Here is a 14,594-nt window from a genome sequence, read left to right as displayed (position 1 = left end):
CACTATTTATGGCGGATCTTAACAGCCTACCTCCACCCTTCGCCACTGGAAGATATAATGAAGAAGAAGTAAAAGAAGATGGTTTTTCTAATTTAGAAACCTTTGCGGGTATGTGTACAATAATTGACGAAAGTTTCGTTGCAATCGGATGAATGGTATAGGAACCATACGAATAAAAGAAAATAGAATGGTGAAGAAGAAGAAGATGATGATTTTTCTAATTCAGAAACCTTTGCGGGTGTACATACAACCACTTACTAAAATTTCATCGTAATCCGATGAATGGTATAGGAACGCATACGGGACAGACAGAAAGACAGACAGACAAACAGGCATACAGACAGACAGACATTCATTTTTATATATAAGATATAGCCTATACTCTTCACGAAAGTGCAAGCAATAAGTTAACAAAGTTTTATCGCAATCGGATGAACGGTATGGCAGTGCATTCAATACGAACAAACAAACAAACAAACAAACACACAAACAAATATTATTTTTTATATATTAGAAGATAATATAATATTTTTTAACTTTATGTATAGGTAGGCTTACCATACGTCCCGGTTTCACATATTAGTCTCGGCCGATTTGGAATTTCGTTGTCCCGGCTGTTATTCCGCGTATGAATGATTAGCAATAATACATTATTATTATTAGCCGTAGATCCCACGAATGATTGGCAACAATACATTATTATTATTAGCCGTAGATCCCACGATGATTAGCAATAATACATTATTTGATCCCACGAATGATTGGCAACAATACATTATTATTATTGGCCGTAGACCCCACGATGGGCGCGCGGCTTAAGCCTCGGACTATAGCATCATGGGTCCCAGGTTCGAATCCTGGGTCTGAAAAGTACACATATTGTTTTTCAATTTGTGTATGAGTCAGAGTATGGACCTAATTAGTTGAGCAAACGGCTGACATCTATTTCTCGTGAAAACAAAAATCTGTTAATACAAACCTCCACTCTGTGGAGGCCCATATGATAATATTAGAATCGGTTATGGTCGGAAAAAAAATTGGCCGTAGACAGAAGAAACATTTTGTAAGTGTTACTAACAACACTTCAAATAGAAAAGAAGTTGTTGTTGTTACATAGTTTGTACCATTGGAAGGTGTGCACGTAAAACTGCTGGATTTTGAGTCTGTTCACGGCGAAACATCGGAAATGTTGACTGAAAACATAATTTGAACAGTGCGTCGTCATAAAATTGATAAAAAGATTGCATTTTGTAGTGACAATTTGTAACACGAATTTTGGAAGCGTACATAGAAAAGGGCAAAATAACGTTTATAGCCGACTCTCTCGAAGTTCTCCTTGTTAATGTCGGCGGCATGATGTGGAGCACATATTGTGCACAATACATTTCAATCTACTGTGAATGGTCTACCAATTGAAATTGAAGCTCCTGTTTTGATAATATATAAATTGTTCATATCTACACAGTTAGAGTAACTCAATTGGCTATTTCGGCATTACGTGCAACTTTTTTATTAGTAAATGTTAAAAAAAGTTCATTCCAGCGAGAAGTACGACTAGTAAACACCTACAATAAATAAATAAAATCGTTTAAATTTCTGCTGCAGCAGAATTATTCTTTAAATAATAAAACAAATTTTAGTGGTTCTTTGACCTATCTCCCATTTTTGTCCCGCTTTAGAGTTTCATAATAAAATTATGGTTAGCCTATAGGTATAACTTGACAAAAAAGAAATATTTTCCCACCAAAATTATATAAGGTAAACATAAATAAAATATGTATATAGTCACTGGTTCACTATGTAAAAATGAATACTACTAGTTGTAATTATATTAGCTGTAAAAAATGGTAAAAAAATTACTGGTACATAAATTCATATAATTAAAAGGGAGAGCGTCATTCATTCTTTAATTGTATAGCGATTAACAAAAGCATAGTCGTTGTACATAACAAAAAATATGTGAGTCATCACTAAAGAGGTATTGGTTAAGCCTTAGTCCATGCCATTTGGGTTTTCGCGAGCTTGGTGGATTGCACCAGTGAAGGCATACAGGATGCAGGTCTTACCAATATGCGTAGCGGTTTGATTTTTTCCGCACTAAAATAGAGAAGAGTAATTCAATCCCTACTTTTGCTTAATAAAAGTACATTGGGTATGAACGCTTCGTATGTACGATGTATTTGCGGAGGAATTGGATTTCTAGGAGCTCTAACATTGGGTCAATCACCAGATGGATTCTTGTTCCTTTCACCCAAGTTTGAATACTAAAATAGTCACTTTGTACAAAGTCTAAATTAGCGTTTCTCAACATTGTTTTGACCGTATGCATACTTTTGAGTCTAATATATTTTTTGTAGTTTCCCTATCGATAATTAATACATAATACATGACCGTGGTACATAAGTCAGGGAAATATGGATAAATATAGATTATAATTAAATATTTTTTTATTATTTTATCAGATTGCTTTTTAATCCTTGTGACTGATGTAAAGCAGTAAGTTCTACGAAGTAATTCTACGTGGCAAGGATAAAAACTTTCACATATTTTTTCAACGAATAGAATTCTAATTATAAAATAATTGACCAATTTTTTGCTTATTAGATTTTTATTATAGTTTATTAAATTGTGCAGGTACTCGTACATTTAAGATATTAATGAAATTAATTTATTTGCGCCGTTTGGAATTTTTGGGTGGGTATGTGGATAAATATCATTTAAAATAAACGTTTTTTTTTATCGGGGTTCCTAATAACGCTTCGGATAGGGCTGGATAAATCCGTCAGTGATTACTTCTCATTACCCCTTTTGAACTGTTAGAGGATATCTGCGGTACGTTATATTATGGTAAACGTCCGCATATAGCCCGGGTGTTGAGATGTCGCGGATGTTGGAGGACAAGCAAGAAAATAGCATTAACACGATACTCGTAATCCTTAAAGAGGATACTTATCTTTTTAAATGTATCAAATAAAGACTATAGGTGGTGAACAATACCTGTAACGGTATTGTATAAAATGGGCACACAGACGCTAGGCGGGGAGGGTATCGAATGGTGCCCCCCTCATGATTTATATGGGTCGACACGCTGTTTGTTTGCCTTTAGTGGTAGGTTTACTTAGGTGAATAAGATAACAAAACTGTTCGTATTTTGTTACCGCTGTTTGAGCGGCGAAGAGCTGAAAAGAGCAAAAGAATAAAAGTGCAAGGTTTTTGTTGCCGGAAGACTGTGATTTTTTTTGAAATTTGTTGAATATAAAATATCAGCTTACAAAAAATATATTGCCAACGGGATGATTATCAGATTTGATATAATGTAACGTTTTGTGCTTTCTATGTTTGTCGTTTTCTATCCGAATAAAATACTGTATATATTATAAGTTATAGTATGGCAACCGTTATTTATTGTAGAAGACAGTCCTTTGTTTTAAGGTGGTGCCCATTAGGTTTATTTTGTTTTCAACAACCCACTTTTATACGGTATTTATTCCGTTGCCATTGAAAGTAAAACAAATCCATTATATAACTCATTACATAGAGTGGACAGTGGCAAAAAACTTCAAAAGTACAATAAATGTAACTATTACGATTTACAAGTAATTTAGTTTTTAGGCGAAGACAATATTATATTATGTGCGTAAAATGATAATTAAAACACCTACTTATACACGAAGAAGGCGCGTATTTAAAAGGTTTTTTACCAGTATGTGTCATTTTAAGTGATTATGACGTAAGATGTTACGTTATGCTTGTATATGATCATAGCAACCATTTAAATGAATTTTTTAATATTAATATAATTAAACTGTGTCTTAATAATTATAATTAGCCCTTTTCAGATTCGTCTCTTATTTTATATACTTAATTAAATACGATCACAGTGATTATAGATCTTACAAAAGATGACACAAATTTTAACTTGACGTCACGGTCTGATAAAATATTCGAAGGAAAAATTGGTCAACTATCTCATTCAGTACCTATAATACTTACAATATGATCGAAAAACTTGACATCAGGGTGTCTCGATCTTTCAATTGCATATTAAATATAAATGTACCACAATATAATAGGGATAATCATATATACAAGAAAAATAAATAAAAAAATGCATGTTCAGGACACATGATTTTTATCAATAAAATACAAAATCAGAATTATTTTGCTTTTGTTATACAGGATTTTTGAAAACACGACCAGGAAACCGTCCAGGAAGTACAGGAGGGAATCTGGCCTTACGAGATCTAGCACATGCACTCCGTTGGGCTAGAAACAATCTGGCATCATTTGGTGGTGATCCAACAAGACTGACCCTTATTGGGCATGGAGTAGGAGCTGCTCTTGCAAATCTTCTACTTCTCACCGCTGAAGCTAGAGGTAAACATGGGATTGAACATTTTTATGAATACCTTAGTATTTTAGAGAATATCATAGTGAAGAACTGTTATTTATTTGTTGTCACGATGGATTATGAGCCGAACATCCATCTTTGAAATTGACAGTCAAGACGGTGGTATTTTACACCCCCTGAGTTGCTAAAATAAACAAGTGAGTATTTCAATCTGTGCTTGATCCGAACGTATAAAAAGAATTTTAGATACGCTCCACTCTGCATATGACCACGTATGCTCTATCTACAAGAAAAATAGTCTTTTACTTTTGAGGTTTTAACTTATAACAATATGTAGGTACCTAATCGACTAAATATAATATAAGATCAGACATGAGCTATTTAGTTATAGCATTATTTTGATATTTTCAGAAATAGGCGAGCATTAAGCTATTTGTTATCTGAGTCCTACACTCAGAATATAATATATCGTATCGCTTATTTGCGAAAACATAGAAATGTCAAGTTTACATGCCGTAGCTCTTCATCCACAGAACATTCTTTAAAGTGAAAAGAAGACTAGCTTATAATATGTCTAGTGTCTAATAATTTATAAGTAATAGTATATGTTTGGTATAAGAGATATAAGGTTACAGATTATAAGAAATGTTTTTGAGCATGTGAATTATAACGAAAATTTATTTAATGGATATTGAATTAAATGTTAAAATTGTACCTTACAAGAAGTGATTAAATATCAGTATTTTTTTCTAAAGAATACGATTTTATTTCATAAGCTTTATCTTATGATGGATAAAAATAGCTAATCTTATAAACGATAAGGAGCTCAGAGATGTTATGTTTGTAACAATGTGGCAGTGTAACTAGGGATGTCAAAAAAAGTATTGACATTTTTAAATATCGATACATTTTGACTAATAATTTGATAATTTGGTATTGATATTTTTTCTTTCGGTATGAAGTATAACAATATATTATTAACTAAGTAATAATTTAACGAGTCTAAGTTTAATAAAATACTGTGTTTAGTTTACCATAACATGGAATATTTTATTTAGATGTTTTTTCTCAGATATTTTGATAAATTATAGCATTATTTATTATTATTATAATATTAAACTCATTATATTATGTATTGTAATATTCATGCACCATCTCAAAAATGAAAAGGTACTCGAAAATAATAATTCTCATAGAAAACTCTGTCTACTCATACATTTTTGTTATTTTTTCGTAAACAGATAAATGCATATGTAATATTATTTATATCCGATTCTGTTAATGTCTTAAATGGTATTGGTACCTATTTTATGTGATAAAAATGAACTCTATTTATACTATAATAAAGATGCATTTTGTTAAAACGTCCACTTTAATATTAATATCGTCTATGTGTTCTAATAAGTTTAGACAATTTTTAATAAATATCATATTTCCAACAGGACTTTTTCATCGCCTAGTTTTGCTGAGCGGCAGTGCGTTAAGTCCTTGGGCATTAGTCCAAGATCCAGACGCCCTCCGTAGAACTGTCGCCGATCAAATGGGCTGTAATGCAGAGCGAGTGAAAAAGAACTCAACAAAACCCCTGCCGGATGATGAAGATATAGAAGGATGTCTAAGAAGCAAGCCCCTAGAAGCGATACTTCACGTTAACATCGAAGGAGCGAAGTTTATGACGCGTTGGGGGCCACACAATCCCATTGAGCCAGGATCCCCCGAGCCTTTAGTCGCTATGGAATCTGCTAGTGAAAGTTTCGTGACTTGTGATTTGTTCATTGGGGTAGCTACGACAGAGAGCTATTATGACTTTAGTGCTACGGACATACAGTATGGATTCGAGGAGGACTATAGAAATAGAGTGTTGAGAACTTTTATAAGGAACTCGTATGTTTATCACTTGAACGAGATTTATGCGGCAGTGAGGAATGAATATACGGATTGGGATAAGCCGATACAGCATCCGATAAACATCAGGGATTCTACGATGGAGGCGCTGAGCGACGGACATACTGCGGCGCCCCTGCTGCGATTGGCTCACCTTCACGCGCGTAGGGGCGCCTCTACATATTTTATACACTTCGCGTATCAGACTAAGGAAAGCGACTACCCACAGGTAAATTATTCAATACAATTCTTAATATATTCTTTAGTCAACTCTAAATTATTACTTTGTATATAAAAATGAGAAAAAATAACAATGCATGGCCTTAAAAACAGATGAAATTGGTAACATAATACGATGTTGAATTCATTTAATATTTATTTAGTTCGGAAATAAAGAGTATTATGATAATACACTTATTGGCCAACGCGCCATAATTTACAATAAAATAAAAGTTAAATATACAATTATAAACTGTACCCATGGAATATATAAAAAAATACTAAATTATTCATAACAATAAATATAAGATAATAACAAAGAAGAGAGCGTAAGTTATTTTGTAATATGAAAGTAAAATAATGCAAATAATTCTAAATTTAACCTATTTAATACGTATACAAACATTAAATAGTTCAACAAGAATATATATATATCTACCTTTATGGTGTTATTAAATAAATTAATCGCATGAGACACAGTATAATGAAACATCACATTCGTCCTGCGATGTGGTAGTATGAAGATCGCTGAATTGGCGGGAATATGAAAATGTATACTTTTCAGTGTAGAAAAGGGAATCCAATACCGAGCCAAATTTTTGATCCCGGGATTTCGGGATTACAATTTGACGATCCCAGAATCCCGGGATTGGCATTTTTCGATAGTTAATATTACATTATTAAATATATAAAAAAAATTGATGAAATCGGTCAAAATAAATCTAGTATATTTTTTTTTTTGAATTATTAATAACCATGTCCTTGATTTTTCGTACACGGTGATTGTTAGTAATTTTTGAACAATCACAAACACCCAGACTTTGAGGAAATCACATAAATATTCTGTCGTCACCGGGAATCGAACCCAGAACTCTCGGGTGGAAGGCCAGCGTCTTACCCATTGCACCACGAGAGCCGCCAATCCAGTATAATTAAGTTTATACTATTTAAGACATTAATTATTGTTGATATTGTGTTTACATATTATATTATATGAGATTGCTATTCTGATAGTAAAGACGTAATGAATGGGTTAGTGAGATTTAAAATAAGTAAATCATGGTTTATGACCTTTCCGCTTTATACATCTAATTAGTCAGCCAAAAATGAAACTGTCGTAAAACGTATGAGATCATGATGGAATCACGTTGTTAAAAATGCGAAGCATTATTTTTTTACAATTTTTCTCATTTTTATTAATTTATGCAAAAAAATAAAATAAATTGGCAAGACACGGGTAATAAATCAAACTTCATTCAAACTCAGTTTATTTCTAATGTTATGTTAAGTATTTTTTCTGTATTATTATATATTTTCCATAAAAATTGATAAAAAAAATCAATCCTGAAAGTTTCGGGATTATGTTTACCAATCCCGGGATTCATAGGTATCGAAAATAGTTCGGGATCCCGGGATTGGAAACCCTAGTGTAGATGGATTATAAATGAGCCCATGAAGAACAAAATATAAATGTTGTAAAAAAATCACTGTTTCGATGGAAAAAATTAAATTGATAGGTAACTCAGAAGAAATCGCGTCGGTTTTTTTAAATTATCATTATCATATTGGAAGAATCCGCATATCTTTAAGTAGAAAAATCTAAGAAATAGATTGTGAACTCAATCGAACTACATTATGTAGATGAGTATTATGAGATAGTTTTCGAGAATGTACAGACAAAACGACGTATAATGTACATCACTCAAACATTTTTGAATGATCTTGAAACCTTCATAACAAAACCAAACATTTTGATAGGTCATGGTGATGAAAGTGAAATTTGCATTATACAATATAGGTACCCAAATCATTTATCTCAGACACTCTACTTCTCTTCAATATTGTACCACACAATGTGTTTGTAAATAATAAGGAGTACCTTAAATGACAGCATGAAATGATACTACTTTCGGAGGTTGCAAAGTTTCTTTAAAACAGGTTGCATTATGGCTCAGCATGACGAGCTTTCAATAGTTTAAGTTTTAACGAGAAAACTTAAGATCATCTGTGAATAGATGCCTATATCTAATTTATTACGTCATTAAATAAGTGTTTTTTCAATCTTGCAACAGGCTTGTACGATTTAAAAAATATTATATTATTGTACCAGCATATCCTACTTTTAAAATTGGAAATATTGTGGGTTTTGTGTATCTGTCACAACATAAAAAATACGAATTCTTTTAGTTTAAGTTTTTGTTAAAATGAAAAAAGCGCGTATACCAATATTTTTTACGTAACACTAAGGAATGGTATTTTTTTCATTATGATGGTTTGAATGCATTGAACATACGTATTACCATACTACAATACATCACTAGCCCGTTGCCCAAGTGATACAGTAGATCTGACTGTATGAAATATACAATATGTTGAATATTGAATCAGTATGGTTATCAAAATTCAGAAGATGAATATTTGTAATATTCTCCCTTCCCTTATAATTCTACCCTCTAAATAGGGATCGGGTGAATGGGCTTCCAAAATTTGTTAAAGGTCTGTTAATTTACCTTTCATATTGTGGGAGGCTAATATGCTCTGTGTCGAGCGAAAATGGTGAAAAAATATGAGCGTAGGTACCTACAAATTTTTTTTTTCATGTAGCAACACGTAAATTTATACAGTATTAGGTATATTCAAAATCTAAAAAAAACACGTTCGTTTCATACAACACATCACTGTCACTCTCTCAATAACTTCAAAAACATGTTTGTATTGAATTTAATAAAATCAGTCTTCATGATTTTAATAAACTAGTGGTAGTTTAAAATAAATGTATTTAGTAAATCAAGGATTCTTAACCTATGGGACGTAACCCAAAATGGGGTCAATTTATTGGGTTATTGGGAGGATCAATATTTTTGGTTTATTAACATACGATACGTGTTTGCAAGCATTATTTTAAAAACCTTTCAAACCAATGTATTTAGAAACTAATATCTTCTCTACAACTTTGTTAGTTTTTTTTTAAAGTAAGGTTTACATTAACAAGATTTTATATGGTTTCTTAAACGTATAATAATTATCCCATGTATTTTTTACATAACACAAAAAATATATATACTTGTTATGTATACCTATAGGTATGTGTTATTTTATTATTATTTTCTTGGGTCATGATCCAAAAACTATTAAGTACCAAAATCTGAGTCGTAGCTCAAAAAGGTAAAGAAATCATTTGCTAAGCGGATGGCACGGGTCCTCGATTAAAAAAATGTGCTTATTACTATATTTAAAACAATTAATTATAGCTATTTATTAGAATGTCAATAATTAAATTTAATTCAGTAGTGATAGTATACATTAATTTATTATACAAGTAAGATATAATAAATGTAAGTATTATGATGATACAATAAAATACTTACCATTTTTGTTTGGGCTATGTATTTATAGGTTTCAATAAAAAATCGAATCCTCAAAGTATTTTTCAAGCTTGATCAACAAATTAACAATAGTTTCCGTTGATCGTTGGTTCAGGAAGTATTTAAACCCACTGAGGATATTCATTTGTTTACATTACGCCAGCGGTCAAGAGGATGCAGCGTTATAGAGCTCCGATCAATTGGAAACTATGGTTAAGTGTGGTTATTGGGTAGACGCCTCGGGCAACCGAGCCCAATAGTGCAGGACCATGGGAAATTTATTCATATATCAATTCGGACGTGTTTACGTAGCCGTGTAGCAGTAATCTGAAATTTTTCCTTTGATCTTTACTTTATAGAAGGGACGGATCTCTTAGTTTTATGTAAATAAGTACTCAGGTAAAATAAACGTAAAATTATTGTTTCAATTAAATAATGATGGGCTGTGTAGGGTTTTACGTATTGCGTAAAAGCCGTTTCTCTCATTTGTTTTGAGGTCTTAAATAAAACGTGTACAAACATGATTGTACATATGTATTATATAGCAATCCAGCTTAAGCCAGTCCATTGCAGGCCTCAGCAGAAAGCACACGCAAAATGTTACACGGTCATACTTAACTATACTGCATTTCAACGCATACAAGTCCAAATTAACCATACATACGAGTTTATAATCAACTGAAATAAACAGAAATATCAGAAGTGTTCACAATCATTTCACTGTTCACCCTACACAAAACTCCAGACATATAAGTCACTTTATTATAGATACCTTCTAGACGAAATTATTTTAGACTTATTTTACAATACACCTACCTACCTATAATATATCTGTACCTCAGAGGCAGACGGATGCAACTCCATTTTTAGGGAAAATGATTTTTTTTACGAATCGTCATGCTAAAGGCTTTATTTATTAGAGGGAGAGAGATGAAAGTCCTAGTCCAAGATATGCATAGAATAAAGATGCAAGTGCCATACCTACCTTAGAGGCAGAAGGATGCAAATCCAATAATCCACTAAGATAAAATTCTCTCAAACCGTCTGCAATATGTACTAGACGAGAACCAGCCAGGAGAACGAACTTTAGAGGAGGATACAGCACTATGGACCATATCCAAGTCATCAGAGAAATCAGAGCGGTAACAAGAATACAAGCTGCCGCTATCCATGGGTTTTATAGACTATGAGAAAGGGTTCGATTCCATAAAGAAATTTTCAATACTCGATGCACTCAGAAATCAAGGAATCCCCGGGCGCTATATAAATATTTTCAATAATATATACAGTAGTACAACAACATCTCCATAAACCATCGCGCATTTCCTATCAGCAAAGGAGTCCGACAAGGTGATACAATCTCACCTAAAATATTTACAGCTACACTTGAAGACTTATTTAGAGAACTTGACTGGAATGACGCGGGCCCCCATAAATGGAGAATACGTGAGTCATCTGCGCTTTCCCGATGACAATAAATAGTAGTTTGCAAGACTCAGAAGACCTCCAAAGCAGAATGCAGGAACTCGCTGGAGTAAGCAACAAAGTAGGCTTGAAAATAAATGTGTCAAGAAGAAAGTCATGTTCAACTACTTTGCGGGCCAAAAAAAGATCCTCATCAATGGCATTCAGCTCTAACAGATGAAAAACTACATCTATCTGGCACAACAAGTGTCTATAGATGGACGTATATTTGATGAAATTGTTCGCAGAGTATAGCTAGGCTGGAGTGATTTTGGCCGTCTGAATAATTTCTTCAAAAATGACCTCCCACTGTGCCTAAAGTGCAAAGTGTTCAACCAGTGTGTACTTTCCGTAATCACATGCGTGTGAAACATGGACTCTAAGTAAAAGAGAGTTCCAGAAACTTAGAGTAGCACAACGTGGAATGGAAAGGTGCATGCTGGGCATAACGCAAACGGACAAAAAGAAGAATGAGTGGATAAGGGAACAGACAAAGATTAATGATGTCATAGAGTTTGCTAAAAACCTCAAATGGAAATGGGCTGGACACATAGGTCGAAGAAAGAACAATTGTTGAACAAATTTATTCATCCAGTGGTATCCAAGAGGTAAAAAAAATCTGCAAGGTAGACCTAGAGGCCGCTGGATCGATGAAATGATAAAGTTCTGCGGAAAAACTTGGCAACGCAACGCACAGGAACGAGAGAAGTGAAATCAGCATGGAGATTAGCGAGGCCTTCATCCAGCAGTGAATAGATTCAGGCCGGTGATGATGATGATGATGACATAATAAAATTAAAAAAAAATGTGTTTTGCTTTGTTATATTTATACCTATAAACTTTTTTAACTTATAATTTGTTTTATTTTGGCTAGGTAAATAAGATACAAATCCACATTTAACAAAATATCTTTAGAGGCAGAAGGATGCAAATCCACACTCCGTTTTTTTTTTTTACTTTTTTTAGATATAAAATTGTATTATATTTATTCCTTTCTTACATATTCCAGAAGTACTTTAATTGAATTAGAATAAAAAAAATAATGATCATTATATGTATATTTTCTTAGAAGTTATGAATATTCGTTTAAAATAAAAATTGTTTTTTGGCTCTCCTGAACAATTGAGTATTTGGTATTTGCATCCGTCTGCCTCTGAGGTACAGATATTATTCATTGGAAAACACGTTTTAGTAGGTAATGCATAGTTCGTAAAAAATAAAATCTATATCAAAAGCAATTTAATCGAATAACTGATACACTTTTTAATTTTGTTTTGAACATTTTTGTCGAGTAATTTTATTTCCGAAACATATTGCAACTCCTCACATAGGCTATAACGTGTAGGAATTTTTTAATCTAAATTAATGAGGTAATTTCTGTTTTTTAAATTGAAAAACTAACAATTAATATAAATAACATATATTTTATCTTGTGGTAGGTATGTATTTTCTATTATTTTTTATTATTTTCTAAGAAAAATGCAATAAAACTTGATAAATTTACACTGAAATCCAAATTGACTTAAATATATTTATTTTTATTGGTTAAACGTGATATTTTTCATATTCCATTCATAACATTCAATTCCTTCTTTAATAACTATATTGCAAACCTTTATTTAGGTGTGACAGATATTATATTTGTCAAATGTGAATAATATGGCTTATTTGTGTTTCTAAAATATTTATACGTGTTTTTTTTTATGAAAACTATGGTTTAGCACGTAGGCCTTTCTACTGCCTAGCTCTTCAGTCATTCAATGTAAATCCTTAATATCAAAATTTGAAATAGGTACTCGAATTCTTTACTTTAAAAACTATTATTTACTATGAGCCATTATTGAATGAAAATGAAACCCACGTTAGAAAATAGTTTTTTGTTGATACGAACTAGAAACATTTAATTCACCAGCAAACGATCGTCAGATTCTGCAAGTCATAAAGACTGCGATGGGTGGTTTACGTTGAAAGAATGCTAGCCAATTAATGACCGAGTGTTTTTTTTTGAAAGGAGAGAGCGAGAGGGAAATAATAAGTGGAATGGCTGCGTATACCAGTGGCTTACAAATATTTGTAAACTATTTAAACGGAATATTCTGACCTTCATATAGTAGGCGTTATATTAAAATATTTTTGATTTTATCACGATGTGGGATTTTAAAAATACATCTTGAATCACTTTAAAAGTTTGTAATAATTTTAATCACTGTTTCAAAAATTATAAATATTACAATTTATTTATTGAAATTTGAAAAACGGTGTAGAATTTTATATATTTTTGAATATTAAATAGATGTTGTTGATTTTTATTTTTCACTATTTACGTATCTCAAAAGACGTGCCGTGATATATTAATATTAAATTTTTTATTACAGACTCTAATGAAAGTCTTATTGATGTAGTTTATTATTAATACTGTTACATTACTACACAATATCCTTAGCACGTGTTTGAAGAGGTATCGTTATTACAAGTGGGAATTGAATAGATCCGACATTAATTGAATATTCCCGTGTTCACTATTATTTCCGATAATTTATTTTCATAAGCTTTTGAGAATTAGATAACATATAATATGTTTATATTGAAAGTAAAGATTATTGAAATTAGTGCAGGTGAAAATAACTTTGATATCAGAAAATAGTATCAGATAGAAGACACAACTTTGCATATCGTCGGTGTTTTGTAAAAAGGGCGAATTAACCAAAATGCTATTTTACAGGAGGATTTTTAGCTTTTGACATTTATTTGTTTATTACCTGTAGATGATTATAAATATCTAACAAGTTTATAATAAAGCTTAAAAAGAATACTGTAATTAAAATAGGTATTATTATATAATATTTTAAAAGGCCTAATATGTCACATTTGCTTTTTATTTCGTAATTTTAATTAATTTAATTTTAGTCGATGATTGTTTTTAAGTACTTTCCTGTAAAGATAAAAATTTGCGGTTTTTACGCAACAAAGCTAGTGGGGTACATGTTATATTTTCATTAAAATCTCGATTTTTCCAAAATGGTTGATTTGTCCTTTTTACAAAACACCGACGAATGCAGTGCTAGTGTCCAGTAATACTACCGCTGCTACTCCACCCTGTCACGCCCCAGTGTTGGGTCATAGGACACGCACAACCTAGCATCACTTTCCTTGGTCGATCGCAATGTCTCGCACCTGCAGTGCGTAAATCGGTTTTGTAGCATCGCTGAAGGGTGTCACAAAGGTACGGAGTATCGCACTCTCTGGCGGCATCCCGACACATGTCCGTCTTTTCGTGATTACTTCAGTCACCGGGGCTTGCCGTGTCCTCT

At 32.3% G+C, this 14,594-nt stretch overlaps 1 protein-coding gene across 1 annotated transcript in view; it reads left to right on the top strand.

Annotated features, from left to right (window-relative positions):
• LOC147066059 (neuroligin-1-like) overlaps window positions 1-14,594 on the top strand; it is a 124,522-nt gene that overhangs the window by 74,692 nt on the left and 35,236 nt on the right. The window contains exons 5-6 of the mRNA XM_085955716.1: window positions 4,180-4,377; window positions 5,794-6,464. Of these exons, the coding sequence (XP_085811842.1) occupies window positions 4,180-4,377; window positions 5,794-6,464 (869 nt within the window). The remainder of the gene's footprint in view (window positions 1-4,179; window positions 4,378-5,793; window positions 6,465-14,594) is intronic.

This window comes from Rhyacophila brunnea, unplaced genomic scaffold (assembly GCF_057557595.1).
Source record: "Rhyacophila brunnea isolate RB1 unplaced genomic scaffold, BYU_Rbru_1.0 scaffold_5, whole genome shotgun sequence".
NCBI classification, from domain to species: Eukaryota; Metazoa; Arthropoda; class Insecta; order Trichoptera; family Rhyacophilidae; genus Rhyacophila; species Rhyacophila brunnea.
The sequence above is the reverse complement of the archived record's forward strand: the minus strand, read 5'-3'. Positions and strand labels throughout refer to the sequence as shown.